This window comes from Vigna unguiculata, chromosome 9, assembly GCF_037176805.1.
Source record: "Vigna unguiculata cultivar grain cowpea cultivar isolate G323 ecotype 2 chromosome 9, ASM3717680v1, whole genome shotgun sequence".
Classification (NCBI taxonomy): domain Eukaryota; kingdom Viridiplantae; phylum Streptophyta; class Magnoliopsida; order Fabales; family Fabaceae; genus Vigna; species Vigna unguiculata.
The window spans coordinates 40,484,777-40,502,119 of record NC_140800.1 but is presented as its reverse complement, the minus strand read 5'-3'; the positions used below and the strand labels follow the sequence as shown (position 1 = coordinate 40,502,119).

Sequence of the window (17,343 nt, the reverse complement as noted above, 5' to 3'; positions counted from 1 at the left end):
ATAAAAGTTAAAGAAAAATATAATTAAAATATGCATTTATTTTTTAATTTTGTAATGTGTTTTTTAAGAATTAATTCTATGAAGAAATTTTAGCTTACCTCAGATGTAAATATTCACCTTCTCATACTTATTTTAATTATCTTTTTAACTTATAAATACAAAAAAAATAGCTGGTATATTAATATTATTATTGTGTTTTTAAAAATCAGACTATAATCTAATATAATTTATTATTTAATATATTAGTACTTTCTGATAATAAAAAATTATATCTGAGAATAGAAACACATGTGTCTGACGTGAGATCTACTCGGATCCACGCACACATGTCCATGTTTTTTGAAGTCAATTGTTTTGTTTCGTAAAACGACTCAAAAATTTGTCGTTTGCTCCTTCTCCAATTTTTTGCTCATATAGTAATGGTTCATTTGGTCTCAGATTTCAGACAGCTAAAAGTTAAAAAAAAAAAAAAGTTAATAAGAAGAAAGTAATTCAAAGAATGTGAGTATTAAACCACTTAATAAAGAATAAAGAATTATATTTTATTTATATAAAAAAAAAAGTGTCTTTAAACTGAGTAAATTTGAATGGTCCATTTATGCACAACTTGTTTCATGCCTCAACCGCTGAGACTTAACCAATTTGAAGAGGAACGATAATAGAAAAGGGAAGAAGGACCACAATTCAACCACACTTACAATCATGAATATAGCACTAGTTGTACCAAATGAGACATCACTCTCACCCACTTCTTTTCTCATTCACATAATCTACCAACAATATTTTGCACAAAATTTTCAATACACAGATTTTGTTTCCATGAATTTAAACACACATCATAATTTAACCCCTAATTGTTTCACATGGAAACTTTTATTTGGTAAAAGATAGATTATTGGATGAAATATATTATATTTAATTATTTTTACTAAAATATAGATCATTTTGATAATAATGTTTTAACATTTTATATATATGGTAATCCAAATATTGTTTCATTAGTAAGAAAAAATGGATCTAAGTCTAACATTAAAGTCACTAAAGTAAGACAACTGCAGATACCAATTTTTTATCCAAACAAAGGGGTAAGTATAACATGAAGAAAGACACCCCACACAAATATGAAGAACTTTAATTGGGCTTGTTTAAGCACAAAAGGTACAGAGATAAAATACTGGGCTTACATATTGAACTGAAGAGTTTTTCTTCCTGCATCCATGATTTTTCTTCCTACACCTTCAAGTTTAACCGTAAAGACTATTATATCCTTCAAAAAATAAAAGTAAGTTATAAATTAAAATCTTCGAAGCCTGCACCTCCAAAAATGAAATTCCATATTCCAATTTTATAACACCGGTTTCTCAATAACACAGATTTCTAAAAATCGTAACCAGAATTTTTGTTTTTTATTTTTTTATATATTTTTATATATTTTTATATATTTTAAAATTATATTTATATTATTTATATTAAAGATCTATCTTTTTGTTATTATAAAATTATTTTTCAATAAATCATAAAGAAAATATTAAAGTAAAAAAGAAAAATAGAAAAATAAATGTTTAATAAAAAAATAGAAAAGGAAAAATAAAAAAATTATCATTAATATTTAATAAAATTAAAATTTATGTATCTTAAATTTATAATCACAAATATACGAATATAGACATTGGGCTTCCCAATACAAAATAACATCTAACCTTAGACTATAATTGCAGGATCTAATAAAGATCCCTTTACAAAAATAAGCGTATGCCGCTTAATGTGACAAATACACGGTATTCTTTAGTAAAAGACGAAAGAATAGTTCGCTTTGTATTTATCACACGGCTCCGTGCTTCTGACATTCCAAGCTTTTTCATTTTATAACATATAATTGATTTCCAATTTCTGTATTGAGCTGTGTGGGCTTTCAACAAGTAGCGAACACCACAAACACAAACAGTACCTGTCATGCGGCTAAGTCCAGAGTATCTTTTATTTTAGGTTTTTCCTCTTTCAACCCAAAGTCATTTAAAATGTCATTTTTTTTTTCTGCAATGCTTTCTCCAGTGATGAACCTAAAGCTTTTTATTATAAAATACTGTTTGAAATTGGTAAGATCTGATTTTTCTTTTTTCTTCTTTGCTTAAATTCTTTTCTGTTACCGAAACACATCTTATTTGAATATTAATAAATAAATAAATAATTCTTTTTATGTAGATTGAGGAGTCAACCCACTTAATCCATCAATTCGTGGTGGGTTGAACTGAGTTACAAAATTTTTAGTTCACCATAAAGTGAGTCGGATTGGGTTCACTCATTTTCAATCCGGCTCGTGGTAGGCCAACCATATACTTTGACATGTCTACCATTGATGTATTGTATGATTAATTGGATGAATACAAATTATGAGAAGATGAGGTTGAAATAGAATTTCAAGGGAAATCCAAGTGGAATTGTAGTGTGTGTAAGGATGTAAGGAATCTATAATGGTTGGTATCCTGAAACTCCAATAATCATTCAAGCTCAAATAGAGCAGAATGGATTATGTCGTGAGGAGTACCAGGAGGTCCTCGTCGTTGGACTTGATCTAGTCTAGACGTGGAGGGGACTTACCCACCTGGGAACGGTCAGGTGAATACTCCATGTGTCCAGACTCTGCAGAGTTTGGAAACCGTCACAGGTGCAAGCCACCAAGAGATCCGATGTCGCTTACATAATCCGGATATTGAGTCTAGAGTCATGTATATATGTTGTGGTGGTCTATATGATTTTGGTGATAATGAGAAAGATTGCATGGTTTCTGTTTATAATTGAACTGCATGATTCCTTAATCAGATTAGCTTACCCTTGCTTTTTGTGTTCCTGTCTTGTGTTGTATGTTTTCTTTTGCGATGATCACCTATTCGGTGGGAGCAGATGTGGTTGCAGTGTCAAAGACACTTCTAGAGGATGAAGAACCATCGTGTTAGTGTTGAAGAGGAGGTTTTCAGTGGGAGCTTTAGCAGTGGTCAGTAGTACATAGTTTATTAGTTTAGTTTAAGTGTATAAGTGATATATTTTTATAATCATACCTTTTGTAAGACTGTATTAAATATTGTGTACACTGGATTATCTGTTTTGGAACTATGATGAAACTTCCTATTTTTATTAGTTTTAAGCTGCTGAAATCGGGATGTTACAACGACAAACAATTTTTATATTTAAGTGTTTTTTTTATATTTTCTATTATATTTTAATTTAATATGGTAGTTTTCATTATTTTACACTATATTTTAATTCGTGGAATGTTTTTGTTATGTTAGTTTATTTTTTTTAATTCAAAGTGTTAAAGAATAATGTAAAAGGTGTTGGATATCAGGGTGATTTTAATATTTTGCACTGTAAGAACTAAATGCATATGAAATTTTGAAAATTTTTAAATGTGAATAGGTAGTGGGCCATTCCCCGTTGATTTTAGAAACATTATTAGTACTTTTATAAATAAAGTTATAGATTAAATGATTAAATACTTTTGAAACATTAAATATTTTGAAACCTTCTCCAACACATAATATGTATATTTAAAAGTGTCTATCTAACCCTTGAAATAAGAATATTGATTAAAAATAATTAATAAATATTGAATTTTACAAACGTCCATAGATTAGTGTGACACATTAAATGAATTTTAAATTTTGATCTCAAATAATTATTAATACAGTTCTACTTTATTTAAAGAATAAAAAATGTCGATAAATATTATACAAAGATTAATTGATAATTTATTTGGTGTAAAAGAAATTAAATATTTACATAATTTTAATGTTGTGATAACCATTTACTTCCTTTTCAATCGTTTCTCTTCTATTTTTATGTTGTTAAAATATTAAAAAATAATTACACGTAAAAAAATCTTAAATTAACATAAAGAACAACAAACGAGAATAACAAAAGTAAATAACTGGTTATATCAACTATCATTAATAAAGTGTTAAATATCTAAAATTTAATTTATAATTTAATTAAATTTTTTCTCTCTAACTTCTTAAGAATCTGTTACAATATTTCTATTAATTTAACAAAATCTCATGTATTAAATAAACAAATGAACATTATTTTAATATCTAAAATAATTGATTATAAACACAAGTAATATAAAAAAATTAGTTTAATAACTGATGAATGAATCTAAACTTTTAAGAGAAATATTATATTTATACTTGGATCTTCACAAATTTTGCATGATGAACATTTTCTTTAAAGAAACATTTAAGCATAAAAGACAAAAAAAAATATTTTTGTCTTTAAATAAATATTATATGAATTTATATTATTCTAATTAATAAACTAATTATGTTATATTTTAACATAAATATAATAAAATTAACTATCATTAACTATACCTCGACGCTGATAATAAGAATTTGAAATAAAAAATGAAGTTAAAATATGACAATTTCACTAAACATAACCTTTTGTAGTTTTAGATTTATTATTTAACCTTTATATTTTTATAACATATATTCTTCGTTTAGATTTACGGTTAAAATATGACAATTCCACTAAACATAACCTTTTATATTTTTAGGTTTATTATTTAACCTTTATATTTTCATTAGATATATTCTATCTAGATTTTCTATTTACACTTTTGTATTGTTTAACATTTATATTTTTATCTTTTGTTTAACTTTTGAATTGTTTAACCTTTATATTTTTATCTTTTGTTTAACTTTGTATTTTTATAAAATATTCTATTTACATTTTTCTGCTGTCTAGTTTTATATAATTTCTACTCTTCATATTTTTATTTTTGTATTTCTTTTACTAAAAAGTTCATTATATATATTTTTATATATTAACTATTTTGTTTAAAATTAAATTTGAATTCATAACTTGAACTAAATCATTTTAAAACAGATAAAAATACAAGTTACTATTATTATTTCATATAAATCATGATCTTCATATACACAAATACCAAAGATACATGAAACAGTATAACAGTATAACCAACTACATTAAAACAAGGGCTATGATATGTTAACAAATATTTTTGACAAAGTTTTGACATACTTTCCTATTTAGGTAAAAAAATATTATTTTATTATTTTATTTTAATTTAAAAATAAAAAATTAGAAACCTTGTTAAAATTTTGTTTGTCAAAATTAATTTTCCTTAAAACAATTTGTAAACAGGAATACTTCAAAACTTTAGACTAGCAGTATTCTTTAGTAAAAGGCAATTTATCACACGGCTCCATGCCCTCGACATTCCAAGCTTTTTCTATTTATATAACATATAATTGATTTTCGTTTTCGGTATTGAACGGTGTGGGCTTTCAACAAGTAGCGAACACCACAACAGTATCTGTCATGTGTCTAAGTCCAGACTCACTCTTTCAGCAATTGTTCCTGCTTTCTTCTCTCTACTTCTTTGTCTGATTATCTTTTATTTTAGGTTTCTTCTCTTCAACCCAAAGTCATTTAAAATGTCATTTTCCTTTTGTTTTCAGAGTCTCTTTTTGCTGTTCTACATTCATCCCAATAACTGGTACTCCACCCTCCCCTCTCGTGGTGTGAAAGGCTACAAAAGCCGTTAATCGAATCCATGTTTGTAACCTGTGTTCAGGTATTATTGGGAGAGATATTGGAAATAAATTCCTTTCTCTTTTTTGGAAGTCATAAGAAGAAGGTTAAAAATTCCTTGATAATTTTGCCTTCCTTTTCTAAAATTTAATATTTACAAATAAAAAAAGAAAGAACCTGAAATTTTTTGAACATTTCTCAACCTGTTTATCTACAATACACATAATGCATGTTTTTTCTCTGAAGTATAACCATTTCGTTTCATATATATGATGTATGATGGAAGTAAGTACACTATTGTTAATGAATTTATATTAACTTCGTGGAATGACTCTGATGCATTTGATACAGAGAAATTGATCTTTCACTTAATAGTAGAGTCCTCTGATGAAGACCCTTAATCAAAAATTGGCGTATGCCGCTTAAAGTGACAAGTACACGGTATTCTTTAGTAAAAGGCGAAAGAATAGTTCGCTATGTACTTAACACACGGCTCCGTACCTAGTCAGAAGAATGTAGCTCCAATTTATAGCATAAAAGTTAAGTTCAACTTCAAAATTCTGTGATGTGGGCTTTGCTAGGCAACACTTAGTCATAACCACAATTCTTCAATTTCGTGATTTGTATACACAGGAATACTTCATCTTTAAAGTAATTTCACTGTCTTCGCTTTTAATTTCTTTAATATCTCAAAATCTCAAAGTAGAGATAGAAGAACCTAGACCGGAGTTTAACTGAACTTCACACACAAGGAGATTTGCTCCTGCATCTTTTTGCAATATCTTTTATTATAATTTGCATTACCTGGACTCAGGAGTTACCAGAGAGATACACCAAAAAATAAAAATTATGTGATATTTTTGTCCATAACATAAATAAAAGTTTTCCTTTAATCACTCATTAATTCAGATAACTAGTTTGTGCCTTATTACTGTTTAGGGTTTGCATTTATGGTTCCCATTTGATGCCTCTAACTGGTATGGGCCATATTGCACAGTTTTCTGTTATTCAAATTTTGTTGAAATTTTATAAATTATTACTGTTAACAATAAACAAACAATGATTTAGATCAGTCATTTATTAACATTATGAAACTAAGAAGACAAACAAAAACCTTAAAACAATTTGAAATTTTATAAATTATTACTGCTAACAATAAACAAACAATGATTTAGATGAGTCATTTATTAACATTATGAAACTAAGGAGACAAACAAAAACCTTTAAACAATAACAATAAAATTATTCACTAAATAGCAGGGCCCTCTAGTGAGGTCCCTCTCCCAAAAATTGGCGTATGCCGCTTATTGTGACAAGTACACGGTATTCTTTAGTAAAAGGCGAAAGAATAGTTCGCTATGTACTTATCACACAGCTCCGTGATTTCAACATAGCATTTTGTTCCATTTTATAGCATAAAATTTAAGTTCAACTTCAAACGTTTCTGATTTGGGCTTTCTTAGAAAAACACTCTGTCATAAACACACTGCTTCAACTTGGTCATTTGTATACTGGAATACTTCATCTTTAAAATAATTTTTCTGCCTTTCCTTTAACTTTCTTCAATATCTCAATCTAACCTAGACCACAGTTTAACTGAACTGAACTTGTGAAAAAGGAAGAACCATAGAGAGAAAAAGATAGAAAGAATGTATTGCATATCTGTGCAAAAGTATCTTAATAGAAGAGGAAAAACATAGAGTTTATTTGTTGAAGAGATTTTTCTCACCTTTCTGTTTTAGTGTTCTTTCTCTAAGGATTTCATAAGCCTACATAAGCTGCCATATTCTCCTTTTCCTCCATTCCTGCATTGACTTGTGCCACTGATTATTATTGATGTTAATAATGTTTCACATGTAAGTGTACTAGTTATTATTGATGAATTGAGAGTATTTTCTATTTGTTTTAAATTGTTTTATATTAAATTTAAAAAAAATAGATTTTTTTTTTTAAATTACCAGTTTTGTAGTTTACATTGTTTTTCATTTCTTTATATCTGTATTTCTGACAATTCAATACATCTGCTTGTGAATATGCATCAGCTCCCATTATCAATGTGTAACATGACATCTACATTCATTTTGTCACAATTAAACACTTCTCCAATAAGATCCACAATTACTGATAAAAGTGTTGAGGATAAAACGCATCAACAAAAGATATTTTCTCTTTCCATTTAGATAATGATGGCTTGACTCTATAGATCCAAAAAGTGAAGAACTTTCTACATCACCACACCAATCACTGCACATGTTAAGAGGTGCAAAATTGAAATAAGAACTCCCAAAAAACAGAAACTACAAATCAAAGACTTGGAGTCAACTCGTTGGGTTTTCCTCTGTTTCTATAACAAGTTTCTGCAGGATTCATTCTATAGTGTTAATCAAGCTTTGATATTATATTTGTGCTCATCACACTGGTGCCGTTGATTGAGGTTTAGCTAAAGCTAATGAAAAATCTTTAATATTCATAACCTTCTCATCAATATTTGATTATTTTACTACATATGTTAGTTATATCTGAATCACATCAATCTTTAAAAAATGTTATATTTGTTAATTATATATGCTAATTTTGTCAACTATTTAATGGTTGCTTCTTATAAAACGTCAACGTCCACCTCATGAGTGCAGGCCACAAGTTCATATACATTATTTTGGCCTGCTTCTTCCTATTTCTTCTTTACTCAGAAAAGAACCATTAAACTTCATAAAAAAACATGTTCATCTCTTAAAAATTATATTAAACACATAAATCAGTTCACAATATCAATATTAAAACGTGAAAATGCAAGTTGGTGTATATTTGGTATATGTATATATATAGTTTTGTCATGGTTCCCACTTCCCACGTTTACGCTTGTCCATTGTGAGCTGTGTTAATGGCAGGCCGTTTTGGTGGTTACTCTTCCGTTGTCCACGGAAGCATTCAAGTCAAACCCTTTTTGTCCAAATCCAAAACCGTATCTTTAAGCTTTGGATTGAATCAGAGCTTGTCATTGATCCCCTCCTTTACCCAACTTGTCTTTTTTCTTCAAAATCTTATTTTGGTTGCATTTGCATATGAAGAACGAGACTTGTTTCATTGATCAGAGAAGAAGCATGCAGTGTGTTTTTCTTCATTGCCATGTTGCAACTTGCAATTCAAAGCAATGAATTCCTCAGTAGAAACAGTATCTCTGTGTGCTTTTGACTGTAAAATTTAATCATAAGCATAACAATGGAGCAGAGATATGAGAAGCTAGTGAGGTGAGTTCAAAACCGTGGTCCTTTTCTATTATTCTTTTTCATTCAGTTCATATCCTTTGTTACAACTTTGATTAGTGGTTTTGAAAACTCACAGGTTCTCCAGTGATGATGGTAAACAGAGTCTTGAACTTCCTTGGGAAAAGCTAGACTCTCACAAACACCATGAGAAGGCATTCACAGTCTATCCAGAATGCAAAATGAGTATTGGTGACAAGAACAGAATGAGCATCAAAATTCCCTCGCTTGCAAAGTTCAAGGTTTTCCCAGAAAACCATGAGCCATGGAAGAAGAAAATTCTTGATCCAGGGAGTGATGTAATTTTGGAGTGGAACCGGGCATTCCTGTTTTCCTGCATTCTGGCACTGTTTGTTGATCCACTATTTTTCTACCTTCCCTCAGTGGCAAATGATGGGAAATCTTCGTGTATGGCTACTGATTTGAATATAGGAATTGTTGTGACATGTTTCCGAACATTTGCTGATGTTTTCTATCTGCTCAACATGGCCATCAAGTTCAGAACAGCCTATGTATCACCGAGTTCTAGGGTGTTTGGAAGGGGTGAGCTTGTTATGGATCCTAGGCTTATTGCAAGGCGATATTTGAGATCAGAGTTCTTCCTAGATCTGGTTGCTACACTACCTCTTCCCCAGGTATCACATATGCTTCTGCTTTAGTACTCTCATGTTGTGTTTAATGCATAAAACAGCAGAAATAGTTAGTGAATAGTCCCACATCGAATAGACATCAAGTAAGTTTTTGTATTAACCTGAATTCAACCTTTTTCTTCGTTCTCCTTTGGTATTGTTTTGTTTCTCTGGATTTGTATATTTGTCCCTGGAAGTGATGTTAAATGGCATGTCTTTTCTTTGTTGGTAGATTGTGATTTGGTTTATCATGCCAGCAATCAGAAGCTCCCATGCTGATCACACCAACAATGCACTTGTACTCATTGTTCTGCTTCAATATGTCCCCAGATTATATTTGATTTTCCCATTGAGTTCTCAGATTATTAAAGCCACTGGTGTAGTTACAAAGACAGCATGGGCTGGGGCTGCTTACAATCTTTTACTTTACATGCTTGCTAGTCATGTATGTTATGTTTTCTTCAATCACAAATTGTCTTTCATAATTACTACAAGTTAATTGTTACCAAAAAACTAATTATAACTCCCTTTTTGTAGGTGTTGGGGGCATCATGGTATCTGTTATCAATTGAAAGGCATGCTACTTGCTGGAAATCTGAATGCAGAAATGAAAGCCTCCCTGTAAAATGTGCTCTTAAGTACTTAGATTGCAGTACTTTAAACCAGGATGATCGCATGAAGTGGGTAAACAGTACTTCTGTGTTTGGTAACTGCAATCCTGAAAATACCACCAATTTCAACTATGGAATTTTTGCAAGTGCAGTGGAAAATAATGTTATCTCCTCCGTGTTTATAGAGAAGTATCTCTATTGTCTCTGGTGGGGCTTGCAGAACTTAAGGTTTGGTTCCAAGCTATAGATCAATATTTGACATAAATTAAACTGCACATCACATGTCTGTCTTCACTGTTCACATATGATTAATCTCTTCCTTTCTGTTTTTTCAGCTCCTATGGCCAGGGTTTGACCACAAGCACATTCATTGGGGAAACTGCATTTGCAATACTCATGGCTATTCTGGGTCTGGTTTTGTTTGCCCACTTAATTGGTAACATGCAGGTAATTAGAATCTTCAGATCCATGAAGCTCTACTTTCAAAATTAAGTACCACCCAGCACACTTTTTACCCTTTTACTTAAACCATTACATATGAATTCTTTTTGTCTTCAACAAAAACTCTGAAACAGTTTGCAATGGTTTGTCATCTTTTTCATTCTCATTTCAGAAAGAGTTAATATCATCATCAAACAAGTTAGATTAAAGAAAACTGTTTCCTATAGCCTAAGCATCCTAAATTTATATGAACACCAAAGAATGCTGAATTCAGTGCAGACCTATTTGCAATCTATTACTGTGAGGCTTGAAGAATGGAGGCTCAAGCGACGTGACACTGAAGAGTGGATGAGCCACCGTCAGCTCCCACAAAATCTGAGAGAGCGTGTCCGAAGATTTGTTCAATACAAGTGGCTTGCAACTCGCGGGGTTGATGAAGAAACAATCCTACGTGGCCTCCCTATTGACCTACGTAGAGATATCCAACGCCACCTTTGCTTGGACCTTGTTCGACGTGTAAGTTTTCTTTCAGCATGTAGAAATGTTCAATAGTTTAACTCGTCCATGCATAAGGACTCACGTAAAATCATGCTATGTATATATATACGTAATGTAATGGCTTCTTTTTCACCAATTTCAGGTTCCTTTTTTCTCACAAATGGATGCTCAGCTACTTGATGCAATATGCGAGAGATTGGTATCATCCTTGAGTACTCAAGGCACGTACATAGTCAGAGAAGGAGATCCGGTTACAGAGATGCTCTTTATCATCAGAGGAAGACTTGAAAGTTCAACCACAAATGGAGGCAGAACTGGTTTCTTCAACTCCATTACCTTGAGGCCTGGTGATTTCTGTGGAGAAGAGCTACTTGCTTGGGCGTTGCTTCCAAAATCCACTCTCAACTTGCCTTCTTCTACAAGAACTGTTAAAGCCCTTGTAGAAGTTGAAGCATTTGCACTAAGAGCGGAAGATCTTAAATTCGTGGCCAATCAGTTCAGACGTCTCCACAGCAAGAAGTTACAGCACACTTTCCGTTTCTACTCTCACCATTGGAGGACATGGGCAACATGCTTCATTCAGGCTGCTTGGCGCCGGTTCAAGAAGAGAATGTTTGCGAAGAGCCTTAGCTTGAGGGAATGCGAGTCCTTCAATCACGATCAACATAATGAAGAAGAGCACAGTGCAGTGACTTCAAACACTGCACAAGTAAAACAAAACCTAGGTGTCACTATTCTGGCTTCAAGGTTTGCTGCAAACACAAGGAGAGGAGTTCAGAAGATGAAGGATGTAGAGCTGCCCAAGTTGCAAAAGCCTGAAGAACCAGACTTTTCAGTAGAGCCTGATGATGATTAGATCAGCACTGCAATCTACAGTTCCATGACCATCTTCAAGAGTTGAAGTCACTGTTTCTCACACAAATGATTCGGGTCCAAACCTACAATACGTGTGCATTATTTGTTTGTTGATGGAGAAGCTTTCAGGTTTTCTATTAGCCTGAACTTTTGATGTCGAACTTGCTTTATGATGAGTGATCCTAACGCAGTCAACATAGTTGATGTCCATACGCATCAACTTCTAGCAAGAAGATGCTCTTGTGTGTTTGAAGTTTGGTACATGTTCACAAAAAACGATTTTTATCTTGTATATTACAGTTACCTGACATATCACTTGTATTGCACTGCACCATTGTTCTTGCTTGTATATTTTTTTACTTGTTCTGGTCATTGTAATTTAAACATACAATGTCTTTTTACTACTGTGAAGGCTTAAAGTATTGTGTCATTAAGTTTCTTCATGTTATATTCAGATTAAAAGAATTTCACAGTTGAGATAGGCAAGACAAAAAATTATATGGGGTGTTGAATATTATGACCGACATATCCATCCAAAGAAATGGGCCTATTTTGTACTTGCTTGCTAATGGCAGGTGGATAGGCTGTGGTGTCAACAGATTCAGTGCCATCAACATTTTGGCCCAGTGATGTTAATCTCACATTTTAGAAATCAGTTTTAAGAACACGAATCTATTGGAGGGACCACAGCAGAAAATGATTAAACCACTTAAGCTTTGTTTCCACTATTTGCCTGCCGACACAATTTCATTTACTCGATTATAGCCATGCAATTATAACACAAGAAAATTGCCAAGGAACAGAGAGCATAGGGAGGAGGGAAGAGTTGGAAGAATAAAATATATTGTTTAAATTAGATAACAATGAATGTACAGAAAGATGTCCTGTTTTACACACTCTATTTACCATGAAGGCACCTATGATTCGACATATGTCAAGCTAGATGCACTACATCCAGACATTTGGAATGAGAACTCCCATTCCCAATAACACAATGAAGAAAACTGAAGATTTTATACACTTCCTATACCAGTAAACAAGAATTCAATACCTGTAAGAGTACAATGTGAGTAGTGCCATATAAGGAATACTTGTGATGAATCGTGTGAATGCAAAATGGATATAGAGTTGGATAACTGAGGAACCTTGCTTTGGTACTTGCAATCAATTATGCCTTCGATATACGTACACCTGTACTGTGAATTTTTGGAAAGAAACGAAAGAAAGGATTTAACTATACTTCTTTGTTCATTTTTTTTGCTGGACTGCAACTTGGCTGATAAACCAGTAAAAGGTGTTTTTCATTCATCGTTTATGCTGTTTCGAATGAAAACTAGCTCATCTGCTCTCCAATCAAATCAAGCCCCACAAGGAGGAAGGTCACCCCTTGGAAAAGCAGGAAGTAGAAGTGAACTCCTTGTGCAGATAACAGACTCCTGATAGAAGCTGTGAGAAGGAGGAATGCCAAAGTCAGCTCTTTCTTATATATCTTATTAGTTTTCTTAACAGTTGTTGGAGCTGCTTCTTTGTGCTCCAAAAGCTTTTGTGACTCCATAAGGTCACTGTCGGAAGCTCCTCTATGAATCTTTTGTTGTTCTATTGACTTGGCTTCCCTTTCTGCAGCCGCTAGTAAATCGGACTCTGAGGACCTGCCAGCTTTCTTTGTCACAACCCATTCGTAAGAGCTTCCTAATTGGAAGAGCCCAGATACCATTGCATTGAATTTGGTGACGGACATGGTGTTTTCGAAAAGGAGGTAGGGAACAATGAAAGGAAAAGATTTTGGAGCAGGAAGAATGTTAAGAAGTGACATAAACACAGGCACATAGCAGATCACCCACAAAGGAAGCTCTGCCTCTGGTACAAACATGGTTAGAGGAAGAATTATGCAAAATAAGGTGAAGGAGTAAAAGGGAAGGATCAGTTTCCTCAACAGAAAAAATAGCAGGATTAAGTTTGCTTTCTTCCATGCAGACACCTGCAGTTATAGAGCATTTTTAAGTTTTTTAGGCAGTGCATATTATAAGCCAGAGTTCTAAGTTATCAGAATATGCTTTTCTTCATCACTACTCTAATTATTACTTCAACATGAGTATCAGATATACCTTAGATTTCAAAATTGCCGGAAGACACAACCTAAAAAGTTGCATAGGACCTGAATGCCAGCGGTGTTGCTGCTTCCTGTAAGCTTCATATGACTCTGGAACTTCACATGATACCTGAAAATTTACAGATTTAAGAAATTCACTATAGTACTCCAGGAACTTCTGGTGAACATTCAAGTTACTTACAATTCAGAAAGGTGACATAACTAATCATATCATGCATATACAAGAATACTACTCTACAAGTGCGTTATCCACTTCCAAAAGAAAGGAGATATGGATGGAAAAGGTTGTCATCTATGATCACCTTTACATCATTTAGGAAGATAAATTTCCAACCATTGAGATGAGCTCGGACAGCAATGTCCATATCTTCTACAGTTGTCCTCTCTAGCCAGCCCCCGGACTCTTCTAGTGCCTTGATTCTCCAAACACCAGCAGTTCCATTGAAACCAAAAAAACTGAGAAATACCCCATTCACCTGCTGTTCTACCTCAAAATGAAAGCATAAGTTTATGTTTTGGAGGCGCGTCAATAAATTCTCATCCTTGTTCACAAAAGACCATCTAGCTTGGACCAAACCTAGTTCGGGATTGTCCTGTAATAAAAAAGCATTTGCAAGATATAAAAATACGTTAAACATGCTTCCCAATAATTTTTCTGAATATGTTAGAAGTTCTTCACTCAACCTTGAAATGTGGCACAGTTCGCTTAAGAAAATCAGGATTTGGTTGAAAGTCTGCATCAAAAATAGCAACAAACTCGTAGTCTTTCACATAGTCACAGCTCATTGCAGAGTTAAGATTTCCAGCTTTGTATCCAGTCCTTATTAAGCGATGCCTATAGATTATATTGATCCCCTTCTGGCTCCATTTAGAAACCTCTTCCTTGATTAACCACTGTATGCTCTCATCATCAGAATCGTCAAGTACTTGAATCAGTAAACGATCCCTTGGCCAATCAATGCCACAGACTGCAGAAATGGATTGATCATACACCTGCATCAAATCAGTACATGCAAAGTAAGAAAATTATCTGTCTATCAAGTGTACTTATACGTTGCCATTCATTATGGGAGTTAAAAAATTACTAAACACAACACAACATCATGAGAAAACTGCTTCTCCCTTCTTAATTACTAAGGTGGTGTCTATTTCAGAAACCAAAAATAATGATTACAATGTTAAGTATCAACCTAGATGGAACAAGATGTCTGGATCCCAGATTATAAATTTACTTCCCTCCTACTTTCCTTTCTTTTTTTAAGGTGCATTCATACAATTCATAAGCATTGCAAAAAAAGGTAATCCGAACATTCTATTACTAGGTTCTATTTTATTATGACATTTGCGAAATCTATTCTTCGCTTAGATAAATACAAGCTGAAACGAATATATTGAATTCGGTGCAAGCTTATTACTGAAAAAATAACTTGAGTTGGCACAAAGGGAATGCCGAAATTTGTTGCAATTCCTACCTCCCTCTCATTGCACATTGGAATTTGAACCAGAACCATGGGATAATTGCTTGCAGATCCTTCAACATCATCACTCTTGAACGGATCCCCATTAATCTTTGGCTTGACCTTCCTGTATTTGATCCAAAAGCACCCCAGGCAAAGGACCATGCGGTCCACAGACTGTATAAGAAACAAAACAACACAAAATTTGGAAAGTGCCTGTATAGGAGGAGCAATGTACTCAGCACGAAACGTCAACCAAGCAACATAAGCCAAGTGGAGCAATCCTTCGAAATCAGAAGTACGAGGAATGTGCAAAGTGGGGTTCCCAAAATGCCAACCTTGAAGGTAAGCAACAACCTCAAAGGCCAGAACTGCCAAGGATGTCACTAGGAACACTCTAATGACTCGAAACAGCAACTTGCCTTTTTCCAACTTGTCACTCTCACTCTCCATAGCCACACCCTGTCCATGAATCAACCTCTTCTTAATGGCCCCCAGCAACGCCCAAAGCACGGTGGCAAACCATGTGACACAGCCAACAGCACGGTGAGCCCTGAGAAGCAAGACCCATGTGACTTGCTTAGCATTCTTGCCACGGCTTTTCTCAACTGGCCTGAATGCAGCATCTGCACCATTGATCTCCACAACAGAGAAAGCGGGGTTCTCCATTTTCACCACTACCGGTGTTCCCTTCTGTGTATCCTTCGTCCACCAATTGGAAAAATCCAGCCTCGGAGCCATTTTCACACAATGGTGAATTGGACACAGATTCACACTTCACACACTGAACACCACAAGTATGCTAGTATGTGTGTGTGTGTGTGTGTAGATACACTCAGAGCAAGGACTCAAGACACCAACCTCATCAATATTTTCTAGCACACACCATTGTAAAGACTAAAGAGAAAAGACTCAGATCTGGAAACTCATGTAAAACACTGCCCTAGATTCGATGGAACCCTCTTGAAGGCTCAGCATTTAACAAAATGCAACACATAAAAGCCTAGAACGTGAATTGAGTGAGGCTCTTTTGTACTTCCAAGAATATCTAGAAGGCACCTAACATGGGAAAGTCACATTATGAGGGAAGGTATCAGCAGCTGTAAGACTAAGACGCTAACTTCCAAGTTGGTTTCCCTCACTAAATTCACTTACCGTTCCCATCCACTTTGACTCCAAAGAAAAAAGAATACAAAAGAATAACAGAAGTTTTCCTTTCTACAAACACCTTTCAATCATGTTTGAGAATAGTAAAAGAATTATAGCAATGCAAAACTTTTTTTTTAGCATTTATTTAAACAGTTGATTCAGTTTATTCACTGTTCTCAGTGGTTACATAATGTTCACGGAATCCCCTAAGCTAAGGCAAAATTAAACTTGACTGAGAAATTCCACATGAAGGAAACATAGTTGAGTAATTTGACTGGAACAGAAGATAAGATAACAATCATAAGACTTTGTCTCAGAGTAAAAGTAACAGTTTAGAGCATATTAAATTTTAACATAAAAATGATTAAAAAAAAAGTTACACAACAGATGGAATAGTTGGAAGATAAGATTGAAGATTCCAGGTGCAGTGTGATTTATGAGTGTGGCTACCAGAATAACAATCTTTATTTAAAATATTTGAATGATAAAAGAACAACTATGATAAAGGTAACAATAGCAATAATGCCAATAACCAAAGGTGGGGATGAGATGCGTGTGAAAGGCTAAAAAGGGAACGGTGACTATTAAAAGGACCATGGAGATCAAAGCAAACTTTGCAAATGACATACGCCAAGCCATCATCAATGTTTAAACCTTTTACTTTTAATTATTGCTTACAAAAGATGCCTTGACTTGGATTATTAGAGGCCAAGAGGGGTTAATTTGCATTCTGTAAAAACCAAAACATTATCTAATGGAAGCTTCTTCAAGAATATT

General features: G+C 33.4%; 2 protein-coding genes and 3 non-coding genes across 6 annotated transcripts; 1 reads left to right on the top strand and 4 right to left on the bottom strand.

The window, feature by feature from the left end:
• Window positions 1-1,716: 1,716 nt before the first annotated feature.
• Window positions 1,717-1,832, bottom strand: LOC114164904 (U5 spliceosomal RNA). Its single transcript, XR_003599639.1, has one exon. It is a non-coding gene; the product is annotated as a U5 spliceosomal RNA (small nuclear RNA).
• Window positions 1,833-5,931: 4,099 nt separating this feature from the next.
• Window positions 5,932-6,048, bottom strand: LOC146883974 (U5 spliceosomal RNA). Its single transcript, XR_014984858.1, has one exon. It is a non-coding gene; the product is annotated as a U5 spliceosomal RNA (small nuclear RNA).
• A 765-nt stretch (window positions 6,049-6,813) lies between these two features.
• On the bottom strand, window positions 6,814-6,930 carry LOC114164903 (U5 spliceosomal RNA). The gene has a single exon (XR_003599638.2). It is a non-coding gene; the product is annotated as a U5 spliceosomal RNA (small nuclear RNA).
• Window positions 6,931-7,909: 979 nt separating this feature from the next.
• CNGC14 (cyclic nucleotide-gated channel 14) lies at window positions 7,910-12,280 on the top strand. Of its 2 annotated transcripts, none has more exons than XM_028086865.2 (7): window positions 7,910-8,801; window positions 8,896-9,451; window positions 9,678-9,890; window positions 9,983-10,284; window positions 10,392-10,503; window positions 10,777-11,013; window positions 11,138-12,280. In XM_028086865.2, exons 1-7 carry the CDS (start codon window positions 8,773-8,775, stop codon window positions 11,849-11,851), a joined length of 2,163 nt encoding a protein of 720 aa, XP_027942666.1. In that variant the 5' UTR covers window positions 7,910-8,772; the 3' UTR covers window positions 11,852-12,280. The 2 variants fall into 2 exon arrangements, with proteins under 2 accessions (XP_027942666.1, XP_027942667.1); XM_028086866.2 differs by having other exon boundaries at window positions 7,911-8,801; window positions 8,877-9,451.
• Window positions 12,281-12,676: 396 nt separating this feature from the next.
• On the bottom strand, window positions 12,677-16,616 carry CSLC5 (Cellulose-synthase-like C5). Its single transcript, XM_028048448.2, has 5 exons — window positions 15,433-16,616; window positions 14,645-14,953; window positions 14,263-14,553; window positions 13,956-14,069; window positions 12,677-13,828 (listed from the first exon to the last, which is right to left on the bottom strand). The coding sequence occupies exons 1-5, from the start codon at window positions 16,156-16,158 to the stop codon at window positions 13,184-13,186; spliced, it is 2,085 nt and encodes a 694-aa protein (XP_027904249.1). The 5' UTR covers window positions 16,159-16,616; the 3' UTR covers window positions 12,677-13,183.
• Between the last annotated feature and the right edge of the window lie 727 nt (window positions 16,617-17,343).

Coding starts and splice junctions, on each gene's coding strand:
- CNGC14 (XM_028086865.2), top strand. CDS start 8,773: ATGGAGCAGAGATATGAGAAGCTAGTGAG. Junction 8,802..8,895: donor AGATATGAGAAGCTAGTGAG/GTGAGTTCAAAA, acceptor GAAAACTCACAG/GTTCTCCAGTGATGATGGTA. Junction 9,452..9,677: donor CTACACTACCTCTTCCCCAG/GTATCACATATG, acceptor CTTTGTTGGTAG/ATTGTGATTTGGTTTATCAT.
- CSLC5 (XM_028048448.2), bottom strand. CDS start 16,158: ATGGCTCCGAGGCTGGATTTTTCCAATTGGTGGACGAAGGATACACAG. Junction 14,954..15,432: donor CAATGTGCAATGAGAGGGAG/GTAGGAATTGCA, acceptor GATTTGATGCAG/GTGTATGATCAATCCATTTC. Junction 14,554..14,644: donor GAACTGTGCCACATTTCAAG/GTTGAGTGAAGA, acceptor TTTTTATTACAG/GACAATCCCGAACTAGGTTT.